The sequence below is a fragment of the Chelonoidis abingdonii genome, chromosome 9 (assembly GCF_003597395.2).
Source record: "Chelonoidis abingdonii isolate Lonesome George chromosome 9, CheloAbing_2.0, whole genome shotgun sequence".
Lineage (NCBI taxonomy): Eukaryota > Metazoa > Chordata > Testudines > Testudinidae > Chelonoidis > Chelonoidis abingdonii.
This window is the reverse complement of record NC_133777.1, coordinates 39380935-39399258: the sequence shown is the minus strand read 5'-3', so window position 1 is coordinate 39399258 and position 18324 is coordinate 39380935. Positions and strand designations below refer to the sequence as shown.

The following is an 18324-nucleotide window of genomic DNA, read 5'->3' as shown; positions in this document are numbered from 1 at the left end:
CTCATCCCCAGATCCACAGCCCTCACCCCACACCTCAACCCTCTGCCCTAGCCCTGCGCCCCCTCCCACACCCCAAACCCCTCACCCCCTTCCATCCTGAAACTCCCTCCCAGAGCCTGCACCCCTCACCCCCTACTGCACCCCCACCCTTGCCCCAGCCCAGAACCTACACACAAACTCCATCCCAGAGTCTGCACCCCTGTCACGGAGTCCCCAGGCAATGCTCTGGAACGAGTCATTACAAAGACAGTCAGGACTCCGGTGAAGTTTTCTCTCTGTGAGCAGACTGTCTTCAGGGCAAGAAGCTCACACAGCTTCACCTTCCTAGGTCTGATCTTGGAGCATTCAGCATCCTCTGCCTCTCCATGTGCTTCCCACAGCAAGTATGCCCTGGTGGAGTCAGAAGGTCCTGCACCCCCACTTTTCAGTCAGACATGACTGTTAGACAGCCAGGTTTATTAGATGACAGGAACAGGTCAAAACAGAACTTGTAGGTACAGAGAACAGGACCCCTCAGCCAGGTCCATTTTGGGGGGCAGTGAGCCAGACATCCATGTCTACACTTCCCTCCTCTCCAGCCCCTCCTCCTCTGGGCTTTGTCACTTTCCTGGGTCAGGAGATCACCTGATTCCTTTGTTCTCCAACACCTTTAGCTATCACCTTGCAGGGGAGAAGGGCCCAGGCCATTAGTTGCCAGGAGACAGAATGTCAGCCATTTATGCACACTGGCCCTTTGCTATGCAACAATTACACCCCCTTATCCCACCACCTAGAGACTTAAGAAATGCATAGGGGAAACTGAGGTGCCCCTACAGTATTCAGAGGAAACATTAAGAATAGTCTCACTTTGTCACAACCCCTCACCCCCACCCCCTGCCCCAGCCCAGAGCCTGAACCTAAACTCCATCCCAGAGCTCAACCTCTCACTCCTTCTGCACCCAAACTCCCTCCCAGAGCCAGCACCCCTCCTGCACCCTAATCCCCAGCTCCATCCCAGGGCCTGCACCCCAGATCTCTTTCCCCCACCAAAGATCCCTCCCAGAGCCTTAGGCAGGTGGTGGGGGGAGAGTTTGGGGGGGGAAGAGTTTTCAGGGGGTCAGGTTCTGGGCACCACCAAAGTTTCTACAAACTTGCCACCCCTGCTCCTGACCTAGGCTGGAGCAGAACCTGAGACATAGAGGTGAAAGCCATCGTATCCATATCCAGCCCCTTTCCCCATGTTCCTTTCCAGCTCCATGGGCAACATGCTGACTTCCCCAATACAGACAATCAATACAACATTCCAAGGCTTTAGGGCACAGGGAAGGATTTCAGCAAGATATGGGCACTGTTGTGATTTTAATTGTGACACCCTGAGAAAATGTTGAGTTGTGTGGACTCCCCTGAGTAGTGGAGTGTCCAGTGACAATGCTGTCTGTTGTACTAGTGCCAGTTTCAGAGTAATCTGGAAATAGAAGAGGTCAGAGATGAAGGTCTATATTTTGTCATGATATGCAAAGAACTATCACCCCTAGAGGTAGATGTAAGTAAAAAGCCACTAGGACCCAATCCAGTTCTCATTAAAATCAATAAAAAGAATCCCAATTGCATCAGGCCTGAAACAGTGCATGCTCAGCGCCTCAGCAACACCTCACATTAGGATGCAGCATTGTAGCACTCTGACTCAGTTTCCCTTTTATGATCCTCAGACCTGGAGCTAAGGTCAACAATCCCTCAGATATGGCACACTCTTTCAAGGTTTGCTGGGTTTGGCAGGGGAACAAGGGTCACTCATTCTTCTGGGTTTCAGAGTCCCTGTAGGAAGTGGTTGAAATCTCTTCTGACCCCTTGCTGCTTCCTTGACCTGCTTCCTACCATGGCCCTCTGCAGGTGATTCCTCAGACTCAGGTCCTGTGATCCTCTCTTCCTAGGGGTCCAGCTTCGCTTCTCATCACTCTGCTGCTGAAGGGTGTCTCTTTCAGTGGCTTCACAGCCTCCTAGAACACCTTCACTCCTTCTCCCTTCTCCCTTCAGGGCCAGACCCAGGATATACAATCCCTGCTGCAGCTCTTCTCTCTCAGTTCTCCCCTATTGGCCCTTCCTTTACAGCAATCATTCAATCTGTTTCTTCCCAGACGGGTCTAATCCTTAATTCCTTCTATTGCCTGGAGATGTCAGAATAGGCTAATTGGACTCTTAGCCCTGTCACTACCAGTGTGGGGTTTGTACACACAAGACCCATCACAGAGCCCTACAAACAAGAAGGCTGATTTTTTGGCTTGTGGTTCCTCTGGACTTGGCTTGACAAACTCCTGACCTGACCTGGTGGATCCCATGATATATGAACATAAGAGCTGCCAGACCAGGTCAGACCATAGTCACTCTTGCCCATTATTTTCTCCAACAATAACCTGAACCAGAGCTTCAAAGGGATTGTACAGAACAGGGCAATTATGGAGTGATCCTGCCCTCTCTTCCCTTCTCAGCTGCTGGTAATCAGAGGTTATAAGATGCCCAGAGCATAAGAACATAAGAACAGCTCTACTGGGTCAGACCAAAGGTCCATCAAGCCCAGTATCCTGTCTTCAAGCAGTGGCCAATGCCAGGTGCTTCAGAGGGAATTAACAGAACAGATAATCATCAAGTGAACCATCCCCTGTCACCCATTCCCAGATTCTGGCAAACAAAGGATAGGGACACCATCCCTGGCCATGCTGGTTTATAGCCACTGATGGACCTAAACTTATCTAGTTCTTTTTTGATCCCTGTTATAGTCTCAGCCTTCACAAACATCCTCTGGCAAAGAGTTCCACAGGTTGACTGTGCCTTGTGTTAAGTATTTCCTTTTCTTTGTTTTAAATCTGCTGCCTATTAATTTCAGTTGGTGACCCCAGTACTTGTGTTATGAGGAGTAAATAACATTTCCTTATTTACTTTTTCCACACCAGTCACAATTTTATAGACCTCTATCATATCCTCTGTTAGTCATCTCTTTTCTAAGCTGAAATGTCCCAGTTTTATTAATCTCTCCTCATACAGAAGCTGTTCCATACCCCTAAGCATTTTTGTTGCCCTTTTTTGAACCTTTTCTAATTCCAATATATCTTTTATGAAATCGGGCGACCACATCTGCACACAGTATTCACGCTGTGGGCGTACCATGCATTTATATAGAGGCACTGTTATTTTCTGTCTTCTTAACTTTCCCTTTCCTATTGATTCCCAACATTCTGGTAGCTTTTTTGACTGCTGCTGCACATTGAGTGGATGTTTTCAGAGGACTATCTACAAACTCCAAGATCTCTTTCTAGAGTGCTAATAGCTAATTTAGACCCCATCATTTTTTATCTATAGCTGGGATTCTGTTTTCCAATGTACATTATTTTGCATTTATCAACATTGAATTTCATCTGCCATTTTGTTGCCCAGACACCCAGTTTTGTGAGGTCCCTTTGTAACGCTTCACAGTCTGCTTTGGACTTAACTATCTTGAGTTGTTTTGTATCATCTTCAGATTTTGTCACCTCACTGTTTACCCCTTTTTCCAGATCATTTATGAATATGTTGAACAGCACTGGTCCCAGTACAGACCCCAGGGGACACCACTATTTACCTCTCTCCACTCTGAAAGCATGGGGCTGCATCCCTGAGCATCTTGCCTAATAGCCATTGATGGACCTCTCCTCCATGAACTTATCTAGCTCTTTTTTTGAACCCATTTATACTTTTGGCCATCACAACATCTTCAGCTTCAGATTCTGCAGAATAAAATTTTTCACTGAAAGACAATTAATAGCCCTTATAGTAATGAAATAACATTACAAATGTGAACCAGTGTTGGAGACAACAGCTTTGAGAGTTTTGAGCCATCTCAGTGGTCTGTTGACTCTGAAGCATAACAAATACACTTTAGAGACCAGAATTCCTGATAGCTTACACAGACTGTTGTACACACAAATTGTATATTTGTAATTTGCATATTTAATTACTGTAATTGCATAGGCAAATAGCCAAATAAAGGGCAGAAATGGTAATGTTCTTGATAGTGCCCTTCAACTTGTATTCCTCATAAAGTGATTCCAAAATCTGCTGTAAATTTACTAACAGTTACTTGCTATGAAAAGGCCATTTCCCCTTGATCTTTGTGCACACCTCTCTTGGTCATCCCTGGCAGAACCCCTGTAAACTGAGAGACCTAACTTTGTAGCCCCAACCCAGCAAACACAATTAAAAATCCTGAAATGTTGCTTCCTACACAGACTGAATTTGACATACATCCTGTGGACTCCTTAAGTGTGAAGGGGGTAGAGAGAGGCAGTTGACAGTGTTACATTCATTTTTTGCACTGAGTCTTTCCTTAGAAGTCTATGGGTTTTTTTTCTTTTTCCAAAGATGCTTATGTAACAGAACAGCACTGGGCTTGATGATCAAATGGTCCCTAGTGGCCTTACAGTCTAGGAATCTATGAGAGATTGAAAGTTCTCAATAAGCAGATACAGGGCAGTTGGAGAAGTTCAAGTGCAGTAAATCTCCCAGCAGGATGGAACTACCCAAGCGAACTGAAGAAAAACAAAGGTGCATGAGATGGGCCAAATTCTCCTCATTTACAGCCAGCTCACCCTAGTGCTTTGGAATCCTTCCTGGTTTAAGAGGGCCCCCTGGGGGGTGCTAAGAGACCCTTGTGTGCTACCCTCTGGGGCAAAAAAGCTTCTGTAATGTTCCAGGGCAGCGAAGGGAGTGTTCTGCCCCACATGCAGTCCAGTCAGAGCTGGGGGAGTTGGCTCACCACCATAGGAAAGGCTCAGGAGGGTGCCCCTTGGAACATTTCCTTTAATGTTACAGTTTGGTGATTTTTAAAGCCCCCTGTTGTTCCCTTGGTAGCGCTGCAGAACGGGGCCTTGCGCTAGCCGGGGGAGCAGGGGACCTGGCGGTTGGGGAGGGGGCGGTGGGTGCTTCGGGTTTTTTGTGTCGGATCAAGCTTGGTGCCTGTGGGGCTGCTCCCAGACCCGCTGCCTTGCTGTCCTGCCAGGCATAGTGGCACGGGAGGTGCTCGCCTGCTCCGGGGTCCCAGGAGTGGAGGCCGGGCTGTGCTCCGTGTCTCGGGCTGGTCCCATTGGGAAGGCGATAGCTGCCCAGTCCCGTAACGCCCGCCCCGCCTGAAGCCCCTCGCCCCGGATAAGATCAGGGCCGGCCCAGCCGGAGCCAGGGGGAGGGCGGCTGCCTCAGCTATAAAGAGGGCGGCAGCGGCGAGCGGACCCAGACAGCCAGCCCAGCGCAGACCCCTGGCCGCCGCCATGCTGACTGAGGACGACAAGCAGCTGATCCAACATGTGTGGGAGACGGTGCTGGAGCACCAGGAGGACTTTGGGGCCGAGGCCCTGGAGAGGTAGGGCCCGGGGCAGGCGGCCCGGACGCAGGGTGCAGGGAGGAAACCAGCGCAGGCACGACTTGGAAATGACCCAGCTGCGCTGCTGGACCGAGCTGCTGGGGGCACCTGGGCAGGAGGGCGCGGGGTGTCCCTGCCGGCCGGCGCGCGGCTCCCATGGCCCCCGGGGTGGGGGACTTTGGGATTCACTGTCTCTGACCTCCCTCCCCCGCAGGATGTTCACCGTCTACCCCTCCACCAAGACCTACTTCCCCCACTTCGACCTGCACCATGGCTCGGAACAGATCCGCCACCACGGCAAGAAGGTGGTGGGCGCCCTGGGGGACGCCGTGAGGCACATCGACGACCTCAGCGCGACGCTCTCCGAGCTCAGCAACCTGCACGCCTACAACTTGCGCGTGGACCCGGTCAACTTCAAGGCAAGTGCAGGCTAGGGCCGGGGAGAGTTCTCGGGGGGTGCGGGATCAGCCCGTCCCGCTTTCCCTTCCCTCCCCGGGGAGGGGTGCGGGATCAGCCCGCCCCACTTTCCCTTCTCTCCCAGGGGGGTGCGGGATCAGGGCCCCCTCTCTCCGGGGGTGCGGGCTGTCCAAGGGGCTGCCGGTTCGGGGCTCCCTGGGGCCGAGGGCTGGCTGCCGCTGACCCAGTGCGCTTTGCTTTGCAGCTGCTGTCCCACTGCTTCCAGGTGGTGCTGGGCGCGCACTTGGGCCGCGAGTACACCCCGCAGGTGCAAGTTGCCTATGACAAGTTCCTGGCCGCCGTCTCGGCGGTGCTGGCCGAGAAGTACCGGTGAGCAGCTGGCTCTAGCGGGTTAGCCACACGCCCTGCTGTGCTCTGACCCAATAAAGATGCCAACCCCGCAGCTCTGTCTCCGCGTCTCATTGGGGGGAGGAGGGGAGGTGTGGTGTGTGTGTGCCGGGGTGGTACTCAGCTCTGCCCCTGCCTGTAAGTCACTGGGGTCTGCATTCTGTGAAACTGCCAGCTCTGATAAACTCCTCAGTGAGACCTGTCAGGGGCACAGGCGCTGGAACTAGGGGTGCTCCTGCACCCCCCACCCCCCGTCTGAAGTGGTTTCCATCCTATACAGGATTTACAGTTTGATACAATGGCTCCCAGCACTGCTGGCCAAGGGTTTAACTAACACCTGTCCTAAGTGCCCTGGCTGCGGCCACTGGGGGTTAGTAACTCTTCCCATTGTCATAAGAAAATCACTCCCTAACCTCAGAGTAGAGGTCTATGAGAAATAATACAGTGGCACAGGAAAGATAAGTCGAGCTGGGGTTACAGCCCAGGAGAAAACATGCCCACTTGGCCCAGCAAACAATCCCCAATACTGTGGGACTGTGGGGATTATTTTATTTTGTTGTTTTCTGCTTCCAGAGGGTGGTGTCACCTTTCCAAAGAGCAATAACTGTGAGTTCTTTACTGAGGGACAGGAAAACATACATTTCCCTCCAAACACATTTGATGCAAAACTAAAAGAATGTGCGAAAAGTGTGAGGCAGCTATGGCAAAATGACCCCTCTTTGAGCTGGACGGGTGACTTGCAATACAGGGGCCTTTCTCTAGAAAATTGGCTGTGAGTGTGAGTCAAGGAAACCAAACAAGAAAAAAACCAATGCAGCTTTGGGCAGAAAATAAAATCTTTACTTCTTAACGCATATGTTTTTATCAATAAAAACGTTGCCAATGTTTTTAGAGACACAAGGTGGGGGACGTCTGGTAATATCTTTTATTGGCCCAACTTCTGCTGGTGAGAGAGACATTTTTGAGCTTACCAAGAGCTCTTCTTCTAGGCTGGGAAAGGGACTCAGAGTGTCCCAGCTAAAAACAAGTGGAACCAATTGTTTAGCACATGGAGATAACATTTTCAAGGTGAATTGGCCTGTTTTTGTAACAAAGGTTACAAAGTTTTTGTAATCCATCACTTTCAAGGGTTCTTGGAAACAGCTTTTTCTACTGACTGCTGGGTCTGATGGGGGGACCTGGCCCGGGCTGCCAGCTCCTGTCACCCACCAGAACTTTGGGCCCCAGTGGACCAGGGTTAGACTCATAGTAATGATCTAGAGGGGGATATAAGGAGAAGGTGAGGCTGCACAATGTCCTTATTGCAATACTAAAGGGGGTCAAGAAGATGAACTAAACTCTCCTGGGAGATGTAGGGCCACTCCTAGGAATGGGAGGACAATAGTAGCAGAGGGTAGATTAAGTACACATGGGCTTGGGCTTCTCTACTCCAAAACAGACTGGCAGAATCAACAAGAAAAATACAGAGGAGGTGACTCTGGAACACCAGTGCCATGTCAGAGTGTGGGAGCACCCCATGCTGCAGGGTGTGCTTTTATCAGCCGGAACATGTAAACAGCTGGTGGGCATGCTAAGGTGAGAGCGGGAACATGCTTTGTGGTGAAAGCAGGGCCTGGGGGGCCAGGAGACAGAGCTTCTAACTCTGACTGTCTCTGCAACCTGGGGCAAGTCACTAAGGGCCCAGTCCTGGACACTTTGGAGTCTCTAGCCACACTCTCATAGACATCAGGAGCTGCAGGATTGACTCTCTAATCTCTCTCTGCCTCTTGCTTCTTCATCTTCAAAATAAAACTAATATGCCTCACCTACTTGGCTAGGGAGGAAGGTGTGCAGTGGGGAGGCTGAATTTTTTACTTTGAGATCCTTGAGCTGTACTATCTTCTAGGGACAGAATTAGGGCCTATCTTCAATTGTTACTATCACTTAGCACTTGTCTTTAGATCTGCAGAATGGGCTGAATTGTGGTATATAACTTTCCGTACTGGAGCTGCACCACACGGGAAGTTTGAGTCCCATAATTCAGAGACTCAGACATATTACCCACTGTGCAGGCCAAACTGTTCTCAGACTGGTGATTGTCTGGGACAAACCAGGACTGGTTACCCTGGGTCAAACCATGGCTGCTCTGAAGCTTCTGCTTTTGCTCCAACCAAGACAGCTGGACTGAGAAAGGATGGCTTCCATTTTTTAGACGAAAAGCCCCAAGGCTCTCTACTTAGCACCCATGCCCTGCATTAAATCTCCATTTAAAATAAGCCGTGCCACATTAGGTGCATGTGCTGTCTGCACACCAGCCTCTCCCTTTGTTTGGGAGTTTTTGGTACTCTGGCTCAGCCAGAACCCTAGGGAAATGCTTTGTGTTCTTTATCTATCATCACCAAACATATATGCAAGCACGTGAGACAGGGAGGGGATGCATGTGTGAATGGGGGACAGGGTTTTTGGGGTGGCAGTGTTTGTAAGTGTGTGTTTGTGTGTAGATGAGGTGTGATTGTGGGTTTTGTATATGGTGAGCATGGGGGAGTGGTGTGTGACCCTGCATTGTAGGGGGGCAGTGTGACTGAGGGGACAATACATGGAGGGGCACTGTGTAGGAGGGGACTGTATGGGAGGGCAGTGTGTGGTGCAGCAGTGGAGAGGCAGGGTGTATAGAAGAGCAGAATGTTGGGGGGCAGTGTGTATGAAAGGGCTGTGTGCATGGGGGCAGTATATATGAAGGAGCAGTGCATGAGGATGGGCTGTGTGGGGGACTGTATGTGAGGGGTCAGCATGCGGGAGGAGTGTGTATGAAGGGACATGTGTTGGGGGGCAGTGTATATGAAAGGGCTGTGTGTGTGTGTGTGTAAAGTGTGTATGAAAGCACAGTGTGGGGGAGACATGTATCTGAAGGGGCAGTGTGTATGAAGTGGCAGAGTCTGGGGGCAATATGTATTAGGTGGCATTATGTAGAGGGCACTGTGGGGGCAGTGTGTATGGGGGGACATTGTATGGAGCAGCGGTGGGGGGCAGAGTGTTTAAAGAATGATAGTGTTAAGGGGTAGTGTTTATGAGCGAATAGTGTGTGCGGAGGGACTCTGTGTGGGAGGCAGTGTGTGTGAGGGGACCATGTATATGAGGGGACAGTGAGGTGGCAGTGTGTAGGAGTGGCACTGTGTGTGTGGTGCTCTTTGTGGGGCTGTGTGTATGAGGAAGCAGTGTGTGGAGCAGTGCATACGAGGGAGTAGTGTGTGGGGAGGAGCTATTTGATGGGCAGTGTATGGAAGATCAGAGTGTGTGAGGGGGCAGTGTGTGTGTGAAGGGGTAGGGCATGGGGGCAGTGTGTACAAAAGGGCAGAGCATGTGAGGGGGCAGTGTGTGTAAGGGGACAGTGTGTATGTGGAGGGGTAGGGTGTGGGGGGCAGTGTATGAAAGGGCAGCATGTGAGGGAGCAATGTGTGTGTGGAGGGGTAGGGTGTGGGGGCAGTGTGTACCAAAGGGCAGAGCATGTGAGGGGGCAGTGTGTGCGAAAGGGCAGAGCGTGTGAGGGGGCAGTGTGTGTGTGGACAGGTAGAGTGTGGGGGAGGCATTGTGTACGAAAGGGCAGAGCGTGTGAGGGGGCAGTGTGTGTGTGGAGAGGTAGAGTGTGGGGGGGCAGTGTGTGTGTGGAGGGGTAGGGTGTGGGGGGCATTGTGTATGAAAGGACAGTGTGTGTGAGAGGGCAGTGTGTGTGTGGAGGGGTCAGTGTGTATGAACAGGAAGTATGTGTGGGGGCAGTGTGTATGAAGGAGCAGCATAGGGGGCAGTGAGTGGATGGGAAGTGAGTGAAGAGGTAGTGTATATGAGGGGGCAGTGCATGGGGCAGTTTGTATGAAGGGGCAGTGGGGGGGGGCACATTTAGAGGGCAGTATGTATGAACCAGCAATGTATGAGGAGCACTGTCTGTGTTACTGGGCAATGTGTGTGAGGAGGTAGTGTGGGGAAGCGTGTGGGGGGCAGTGAATATGAAGGGGCAGTGTGTGTGTGTAAAATATATATGATGGGGCAGCATCGGGTTGGCAGTGTGTGTGGAGGGTCTGGGTCGAGCGTGTGGGGAGTGGTGTGTATGAAGCAGCAGTGCCTGGGGGCAATGTGTGTGAGGGGGAGTATGTATGAAGGAACAGTGTGTGGAGGGGCAGTGTGTATGAAGGGGCAGTGTGGGGATGTGTGTATGGGGAAAGTCTGTATGACAGAGCAGTGTGTGAGGAGGAGGTGTAGGGTGGCACAGTGGAATAAGAGAGAAGGTCCTCTCATGGATCAGCAACTGGTTAAAAGATAGGAAACAAAGGGTAGGGATAAATGGTCATTTTTCACAATGGAGCACGGTACACAGGGTGGGGGCAGGCATCTGTACTGGGACCAATGCTGTTCAACAGAATCATACACTATCTGGGGAAAGGAGTAAACAGTGAAGTGGCAAAGTTTGCAGATGACACAAAACTACTCAAGATAGTTAAGTCCAAGGCTAGCTGTGAAGAGTTACGAAAGGATCCATAGAGGCTGGAGGTGCTGGGGCACCCCCCTGCATGAAGTGGTTTTCATCATACACAGGGTTTACAGTTTGGTTCAGTGGCTGTCAGCACCCCCACGATATATATTGTTCCAGCCTCCCTGAAGGGATTTCACAAAATTGGATGACTGGGTAGATGAACAAAATGGCAGATGTTAATAGGCGCAAAGAACGTACATTGGAAAACATAATCCCAACTAGCCATACAAAATGATGGACTACATTAGCTGTTACCACTGCAGAAAGAGATCTTGGAGTCATTGTGGATAGTTCTCTGAAAGCTACTGCTCAATGTGCAGCAGCAGTTAAAAAAGCAAACAGTGTTAGGAATCATTAGCAAAGGGATAGATAATAAAACAGAAAAGATCATATTGCCTCTATATAAATCTTGAATACTGTGTGCAGTTCTAGTCACTTCATCTAAAAAAAGTTTAGAATTTGAAAAAGTATAGAGAAGGGCAACAAAAATGAGGGATATGGAACAGCTTCCGCATGAGGAGCGATTAAAAAGCCTGGGACTTTTCAGTTTAGAAAGGAGACAAGGGGGATGTGATAGAACACCATAAAATCAAGAGTGGTGTGGAGAAGGTAAAGAAGGAAGTGTGATTTACCCCTTCACATAACACATAAAACAGGGATCACCCAATGAAATTAACCGGCAGCAGATTTAAACCAAACATAGGGAATTAGTTCTTCACATGAGAAACAATCAAACTGTGGAATTCTTTGCTGGGGATGTTGTGAAGGCCGAGACAATAACTGGATTGAAAAAATAATTAGAGAATTCCATGGAGGACAGGTCCATCAACCCCTATTAGCCAAGATGCCCATGGATGCAACCTCTTGCTCTGGGTGTCCCTAAACCTCTAACTGCCAGAGGCCAGGAGTGGAGAGGACAGAGGATGGATCACTCAATAATTGTCCTGCTCTAGTCACTCCTTCTGGCACTGGCCACTATCAGAAGACAAAATACTGGCATAGATGGACCACTGGATCCAGTATGCCCATTCTTGTTTTCTTAGCAGGAGCCAGTGTGTGTGAAGGGGCCAGGTGGGGTAGTGCGTTTCCGGGGTAAATGTATAGGAGGGGGCAGTATGGGGAGCACTTTGTGGGGGAACTACCCTCTGAGTAGCGCTAATGCTATTTTTTATACTTTCTCCTTAGCAGCGTGAGCCACCCCTCCCCAGCCCGTGATCTCCGCCGGGCGCAGCAGACACTGGCAGGGAAAAGGCGGCGGAGGATTCAGGGAGCGGGCTAAGATACTCGCGGCTGAGACCTGTTTCTCTCGTTTTGTCTGTAGTTCAAGGAGGCGTCCGGGGCCACCCAAGCAGAGCCGCCGCCTCATGCTGCCTCTACGGGCAGAGCCCCACAACGGGCTCCATGGGCACCCCAGGATGCCCACCATAGGTGCCGGCCAAGGCGGAGGAGCCCAGCACTCTGGACAGCTCTCCCCTTAGCCCACTCGGCAGCAGGCCGGGGACAGCGCTGCCGAGTCTGGCGCCTCCCCGCGGAATCGCTCAGCTCCTGGGGCTTTCAGAGCCCAGGGGCTAGTGGTGGCTCCAGCATGAGGGACATGCGCCTGCCCCTGCGCTTTGCTCTCCCCGGTGCGCCCCCAGGGGACAGGCCCCCTCTTTCTTGCGCAGGGGGCTGTGAAGTGCCCGGGGGCCCACTGCCTCCTGCTGGGCATCCTGTAGGCAGCGCAGCTCAGCAGGCCCCTGGCAGGCCCGGTGCCAACCAATGGGAGAGGCGGGGCGGGCCGCGGGGACGAGATATAAGGGTGGCCTGGGCTGCAGGTGGGTACCCTGGAGGGATTGGTGCTGCGGAGCCGGAACCATGGTGCTGACCGCGGGTGACAAGGCCAACGTGAAGACCGTGTGGAGCAAGGTGGGCAGCCACCTGGAGGAATATGGCTCCGAGACCCTGGAGAGGTAACAGCCGTTGCGCCTTGCCCCGCGCCCCGCCTGCGCCCGGCCAGGCCCCCCCTTAACCCGCCTTGTTCTTTGCAGGCTGTTCATCGTCTACCCCTCCACCAAGACCTACTTCCCCCACTTCGACCTGCACCACGACTCCGCCCAGGTCCGGGCCCACGGCAGGAAGGTGCTGAGCGCCCTGGGGGAAGCCGTGAACCACATCGATGACATCCCCGGGGCTCTCAGCAAACTGAGCGACCTGCACGCCCAGACCCTGCGCGTGGATCCCGTCAACTTCAAAGTGAGTGACCGGCAGAAATGCTCCCCCCGGGTCCGAGCCCGCTGCTCCTCCCTCCCCGAGCCCGCTGCTCCCCCATGCCCCGGGGCGCTTCCCAACCTCCCTCCTGTGCGGCGCCCGCAGCCCTTGCTGACCCTGTGCCCCCGCCCCGGGGCGGACCGCTGGGTTATGGGGGCGCCCAATGACTGAACTGGGCCGGGAGGACGGTGCCGGGCTAGCTGAGGCCGGTTCGGGCAGCAGCTGAGTGGCCCCTCCCGCGCAGCCGGTTCCCAGCTTTTCTCACTCGCGCGCCTTGTCTTCCAGCTGCTGAACCTGTGCTTCGTGGTGGTCGTGGGCCGCCACCACCCCACCATCCTCACCCCCGAGGTCCACGTGTCCCTGGACAAGTTCCTGAGCGCTGTGGCCACCGCGCTGACCTCCAAGTACCGTTAGGCGGCGGCCTCGGCCAGGCTGGCCTCCGCCAGCCCCTGTGCGCAGCCAAGCAGCCCAATGATCTGAAATAAAACCCGCTGCCTAGCGCTCCACGTGTGCTGTCCTGCTCTCTCCTTGCGCCGCGCGGGGCTGGGACGGGAGGGCGCGGGCTGCAGGGGGCAGCTGGGCCGGGGGACAGCAGCGGGTGGGTCCCGGCAGCACCCCACCCAGCACAGTCCCGGGGCGGACGGGTGGGGACCCCTCGGCGCAGCCATCCACTAGTCCTGGGGGACCTGCACCTGGGTGTTGGGAGGGCCACGTCCCTGCTGCGCTTCCCAGCCAGCGTCCCCTATAGTATAGTGGAGGTGCTGAGAGCCATTGATCCAAACTGTAAACCCCATATATAAAGGAAACCACTTCAAGCCAGGGGTGCGACAGCTCCCCTAGTCCCAACATCTCTGGTGAGGGGCCTAGGAAAAGCAATCTGGGGGCCTGGGCTCTCTCCCTTCTTGCAAGGTACCGGGTCCTCTGGTTTTCTGCACCCTTGGAACCCCACCCAGGGGTGGGCTGGCAAAGGGATGCGGACCCCACCCAGGGGCAAGCTGGTAGGGGACAGGGACCCCATCTAGGGGGGGCTGGCAGGGGGACAGGCAACCCCCGCAGGGAGAGACTGGCAGGGGATGGGGACCCCACCTGGGGATGGGCTAGCAGGGAGGCAGGGACCCCATCCCGGGGTGGGCTGGCAGGTGCACAGCATGTGCCCTGTCTAGAGCCTCTGCACTATGACTCCCTGGGATCAGCTGAAGCCAACGAGGGCTGAGAGGGGTGAACAGGCCTCTGGGGAAGGCTGTGGGGCAGTTGCATGGCCCAGGAGCTCCCTGCACCAGTCCCCTGGCCCTTCCCTTGCAGGCAGGAGTCAAACACACCTAAGTCAAACTCCAGCCTGAGCCTCCAGGCCAAGGGTGAGGGGTGCCTGGAAACAGGGAGGAATAAGGTTTAAGCTAGAGCAAAAAGCAAAAGCTTCTGTCAAGCTCCCGTTCCCCACCCCCAAGGCAATGGCCTGAGCTCACACCATGACAGACAGTAAGGATGCCTGGATGCAAACTCAGAATTGTCCCCAGGCCTGGCCTTTGGAAGTCTATGCTTAGGAGGCGAAAGGGATGCTGCCCTCTGCTAGTCTGGCCCCACTGTTGTCAGAGGGCACCCATCCCCAAGGGCAATGAGTTCTCTTCAGCCTAGTCACTGGTGCCCAGAGCCAGTGAGCCCCTTCATGAGCAGGAACCAGCCAGCTGTCTTATGAAGCTCCAGCAGATTCAGTGAGCTGGAGGCTTCTGCTTGGGATCTCTCTCCAGCATAGCTGGTGGGCACGAGAGCAGTGTGCAGGCACAGGGGGATCAGCTGGTCTCTCCTACATCCCAAGGGAGGCCAGGGAGAGCCCAGAGAAGGAGGGTCAGGGTTCAAAGGGCATAATGAATAACTGCTATTACAGAAAGCAGTTCATGTATTGCCCAGCAGGGTGCACCCGCCAGCAGTCATAGAGAACAAGGCAACTCTCCAATATGTATGCAGGGAAGGACCCCAGAACTTACAAGGGTTAGGATGGGCCTGCAGAAAGTTTAAGCACCTTGCAACAGCGCCAGACTGTGTGAGCACTGCATCAGTGAGCAAGGAGCTCATAAGGAACTGTACCTTCAAACTTCGTGATGGTAAGCACAGTGTATAAAACTTCAGTGCCTGGCATGAAGCGCCTAATGGGAGGCTATGTAAGAAACCTGAAGATGGCAGAGCATGGAGAATCTGAGTGTCAGCCATCTAGTTTTCTGTCCAAGTATTCGTGTACTGCAGGGATCTTTGCCCGCATGCACATAGGAAGCCTGTGCTGTGCCCTGCCTGTGTGACCCAGGGCAAGTCACATATTAACCTCTCTTGGCCTTGCTGTCCAGCAACAGGAAATCAGCAGCTCCCACTGCACCCAACAGGAGATGCAAATGTCCAATGGAAAATGTCCTTTGCTTCAGTTTTCCCTGTCTCTAAAATGGGGATAATAACATTTCCACTCCATGTGCTTCCCGAGCATCGGGGGAAAGTGCTGTATAACCGGCTGCTTTTTCTTCTTCTTCTCATGCTGAGCTTATAATGGTTGTGTCCTGTCTGTGGACTCTTGGGTCCTTGGGCAAAGTCCACAGACCATGAAAGCTCAGCAGCAGCAAATTCAGAAGTTATAAAATATTCAGAGGAATAATTAACTGTATCAACCCCTACAGAGTCCAAACAGCAAAATGAAGCCTGTGCATGGCTTTGATTGGAGGCTGATCTATAAAGTAAGTGTGAAGTAGGAACCACCGGCTGGTTTTGCAAAGTAACTGACAAAGTGCCAGAATGTTTAAAATGTGCTAAAAAATGAAGGTTCTGGCCTGTAAAGTAACCAGAGTTCTGGGAGATGAGACCCATGAACAGGAGGATGCAGAGGCTCTTCTCAGAGAAGAAACATCCATTTTTCTAAGTCCAATAATTAATTGACCCCAGACGTCCAAAGGAATGACAGAAGGACCCTCTGTGTTGGGGAGGGGTGGTCAGCTGTTTAAGAAAGGGAAGATATGAGAGAGAGAGAGAAACTTTGCAAAATACATTTAAAGTAGCCCAGATCTTTATTCTCCCTTATCTTCAGTTAAACCTATATGCTCTTCCACTGGGGAGGGGAAACGTTTGCAGAGAGCTTTTGTGGGAGTAGGTCCAGCAATATCCTGGTGGCCAGGCTTTCTAGTTTTTGTAAAGACGTTTTGTGAAGAGGTTCAATGTGACATTGTGACGGAATGGGGAAATATCTGGGCATGAGCAGGGTCCCCCAACCTGCTAAGACCAGCCATGTCCTCTTTCAATGTCTCTATTAAAGGGAACCACTATAGGCTGCTGCTCCATGGAAGCTCCCCCTTTCAGTTACTTTAGTTTTAAGTGTAGTTCTGACATTCTCTGGGTCAGGGGGTTTGAAGGTAGGTGGGTAGGAGCCATGTGCCAAACCAGCATCATCCTTGCACATTGCTTAGGTGCTGTGTATGAAGCTACCATGACTTTCTAGCTTTCAGTGCTTACACTGTGTAACTGTCAGTGTTTCCATCTTCTGAGAAGACCCCAGCCCCTTCTCGTGTAATATCCAGCACTCACTTGCCCCCACTCCTGCCCTCCCAAATGTGACAGTGAAAACCATGAGCTAAGGGAGACTACAGACAAACATGAAAGGTCACAGGCGGGATGATGAGGGCTTTGCTGTCCAGGAGATGTGCTGAGTTTCTGACCGTGCCTAGCAGAGAGGCACCAGCAGAGCATCTCCATCTAGATGCTTGCTCTCGTGGGCTCTGTGCTCTTGGCTCACAGCATCTAACACTGTTGTTCTGGGGAGATGCAAGTTCTGAATCTCCATTCAGAAGCACTGTGAGGCCTAGATCGGTAAACAGGCAGTAACTGAATTTGGATCAGCAGCACTAGGCAGTGAGGTGCAAACACTCAGCATGGCTCTGAGCCCCGTTATCGGTGCAGCCAGCCAGGGCGTGCCTGGTCTTCTGGGTGTGCAGGGCCTCACCCGCTGCAAGGGGCCGATAGAAAAGCAGCAGGAGCTCACTGCCCAGCCTTCTGGGTTTGGTCAGGAGCCCTTGGCAACGGATAGTCTCTAGGGACTTGATCCTGCTTTGGGCTGAGCACCCTCTAGGGCAAATGGAAGTGGAGGGTGCTCAGCACCTCCAGGAAGTGCTCAGCAGGATGGTGCCTGAGAGACGAGAGAACTTTGGCGTGGCTGGTGGTAAGATTGTGCACATTCTCCAAAACGTGACACTGCAAAGATTCCCCTGGTGCTTAGCAGACAGCTGGGCTGCGTCCTGCTCCCACTGAGGACACATCCCCCATTGCGAGCCATGGGAGCAGGATAGGGTGACCAGACAGCAAGTGTGAAAAATCGGGATGGAGTGGGGGTTAATAGGAGCCTATATAAGAAAAAGACCAAAAAATCGGGACTGTGCCTATAAAATCGGGACATCTGGTCACCCTAGAGCAGGATTAGCCCAGTGTTGGTGCTTGCACTGGACACACTGGTTGCAGAGGCTCTGGGGAGTCTGCCAGGACCCCAGAGAACAGCAAGTGTGAAATCCTGGCTTGGCTCCACAGAGGCAGAGCTGCGGCTGGGACAGTCCCACCCCTGGCACAGCCCCCAGCACAGAGCAGGGACAGCAGCAGCCCTACGAACAGATTTCATAGGGAGGCAGACAAGATCCTGGAACTGCAATGCCAGAGTGAGAGACACTCCTCGATTCCCTCGGGCCCCTCCAATCTTGCTTCACACCATCCCTCAAACTGAGTCTGTAATAAAGCGATGCTTTATCAGGAAAATGGGGCCTTGAGCTCAGGGGAGGAGGCTCACCATGGCACTCAGGCAGAGTAAAGCAAGAAAGACCCACCTCTGACATCCTACCCCATGCCTCCTGGTACCCCGCATCACAGCACATCCTGGGCTTTGTGAGGATGTGTGAGCCTGGTGGAGAGTGTGTGTCTATGGACAAGGGAGTGTGTGTGGACAGGAGCAGTGTATGTGTGTGGGGAGGCGAGGACATGAGGGATTCCCTCAGAGTGTTAGGGATCATGGACAAAGTTTCATCACTGAGTAATGAGGAAAGCATTACCTGAATGTGAGATACAGCGCAAGCTCGCAGACAGCATCCTTCTTCAGAGTGAGTGACCTGCCCCCGAGGGCAGCAGCGGAGAGGAACGACAAAGGGACCCAGGGGATCAAACCCCAGACACTGTGTGTGACTCTGTCCAGGATGGGTTGAATCCCCTCTGCCAGGCATCTGAGGCCTTTGTCTCTGGCCAAACTCTGCCAACACTTGTACGAACAGCTTGTCATACCAATAACTTCCCATTGAACCTAAGAGCATCCATGGAGCTAAGCATGTGTGTGTGCAGGAGGGTGTGTGTCTGTGCTTGGAGGGAAGGTACATGTGTGTATAGCAGGGGAGAGACTATG

General features: G+C 52.8%; 2 protein-coding genes across 2 annotated transcripts; both read left to right on the top strand.

Annotated features, from left to right (window-relative positions):
• The first annotated feature begins 4986 nt into the window (after window positions 1-4986).
• On the top strand, window positions 4987-6224 carry LOC142045717 (hemoglobin subunit alpha-D). The gene is made up of 3 exons (XM_032781572.2): window positions 4987-5365; window positions 5580-5784; window positions 6027-6224. The coding sequence occupies exons 1-3, from the start codon at window positions 5274-5276 to the stop codon at window positions 6153-6155; spliced, it is 426 nt and encodes a 141-aa protein (XP_032637463.1). The 5' UTR covers window positions 4987-5273; the 3' UTR covers window positions 6156-6224.
• A 6303-nt stretch (window positions 6225-12527) lies between these two features.
• LOC116825499 (hemoglobin subunit alpha-A) lies at window positions 12528-13426 on the top strand. The gene is made up of 3 exons (XM_032781570.2): window positions 12528-12622; window positions 12701-12905; window positions 13206-13426. Exons 1-3 carry the CDS (start codon window positions 12528-12530, stop codon window positions 13332-13334), a joined length of 429 nt encoding a protein of 142 aa, XP_032637461.1. The 3' UTR covers window positions 13335-13426.
• The last annotated feature ends 4898 nt before the right edge of the window (window positions 13427-18324 follow it).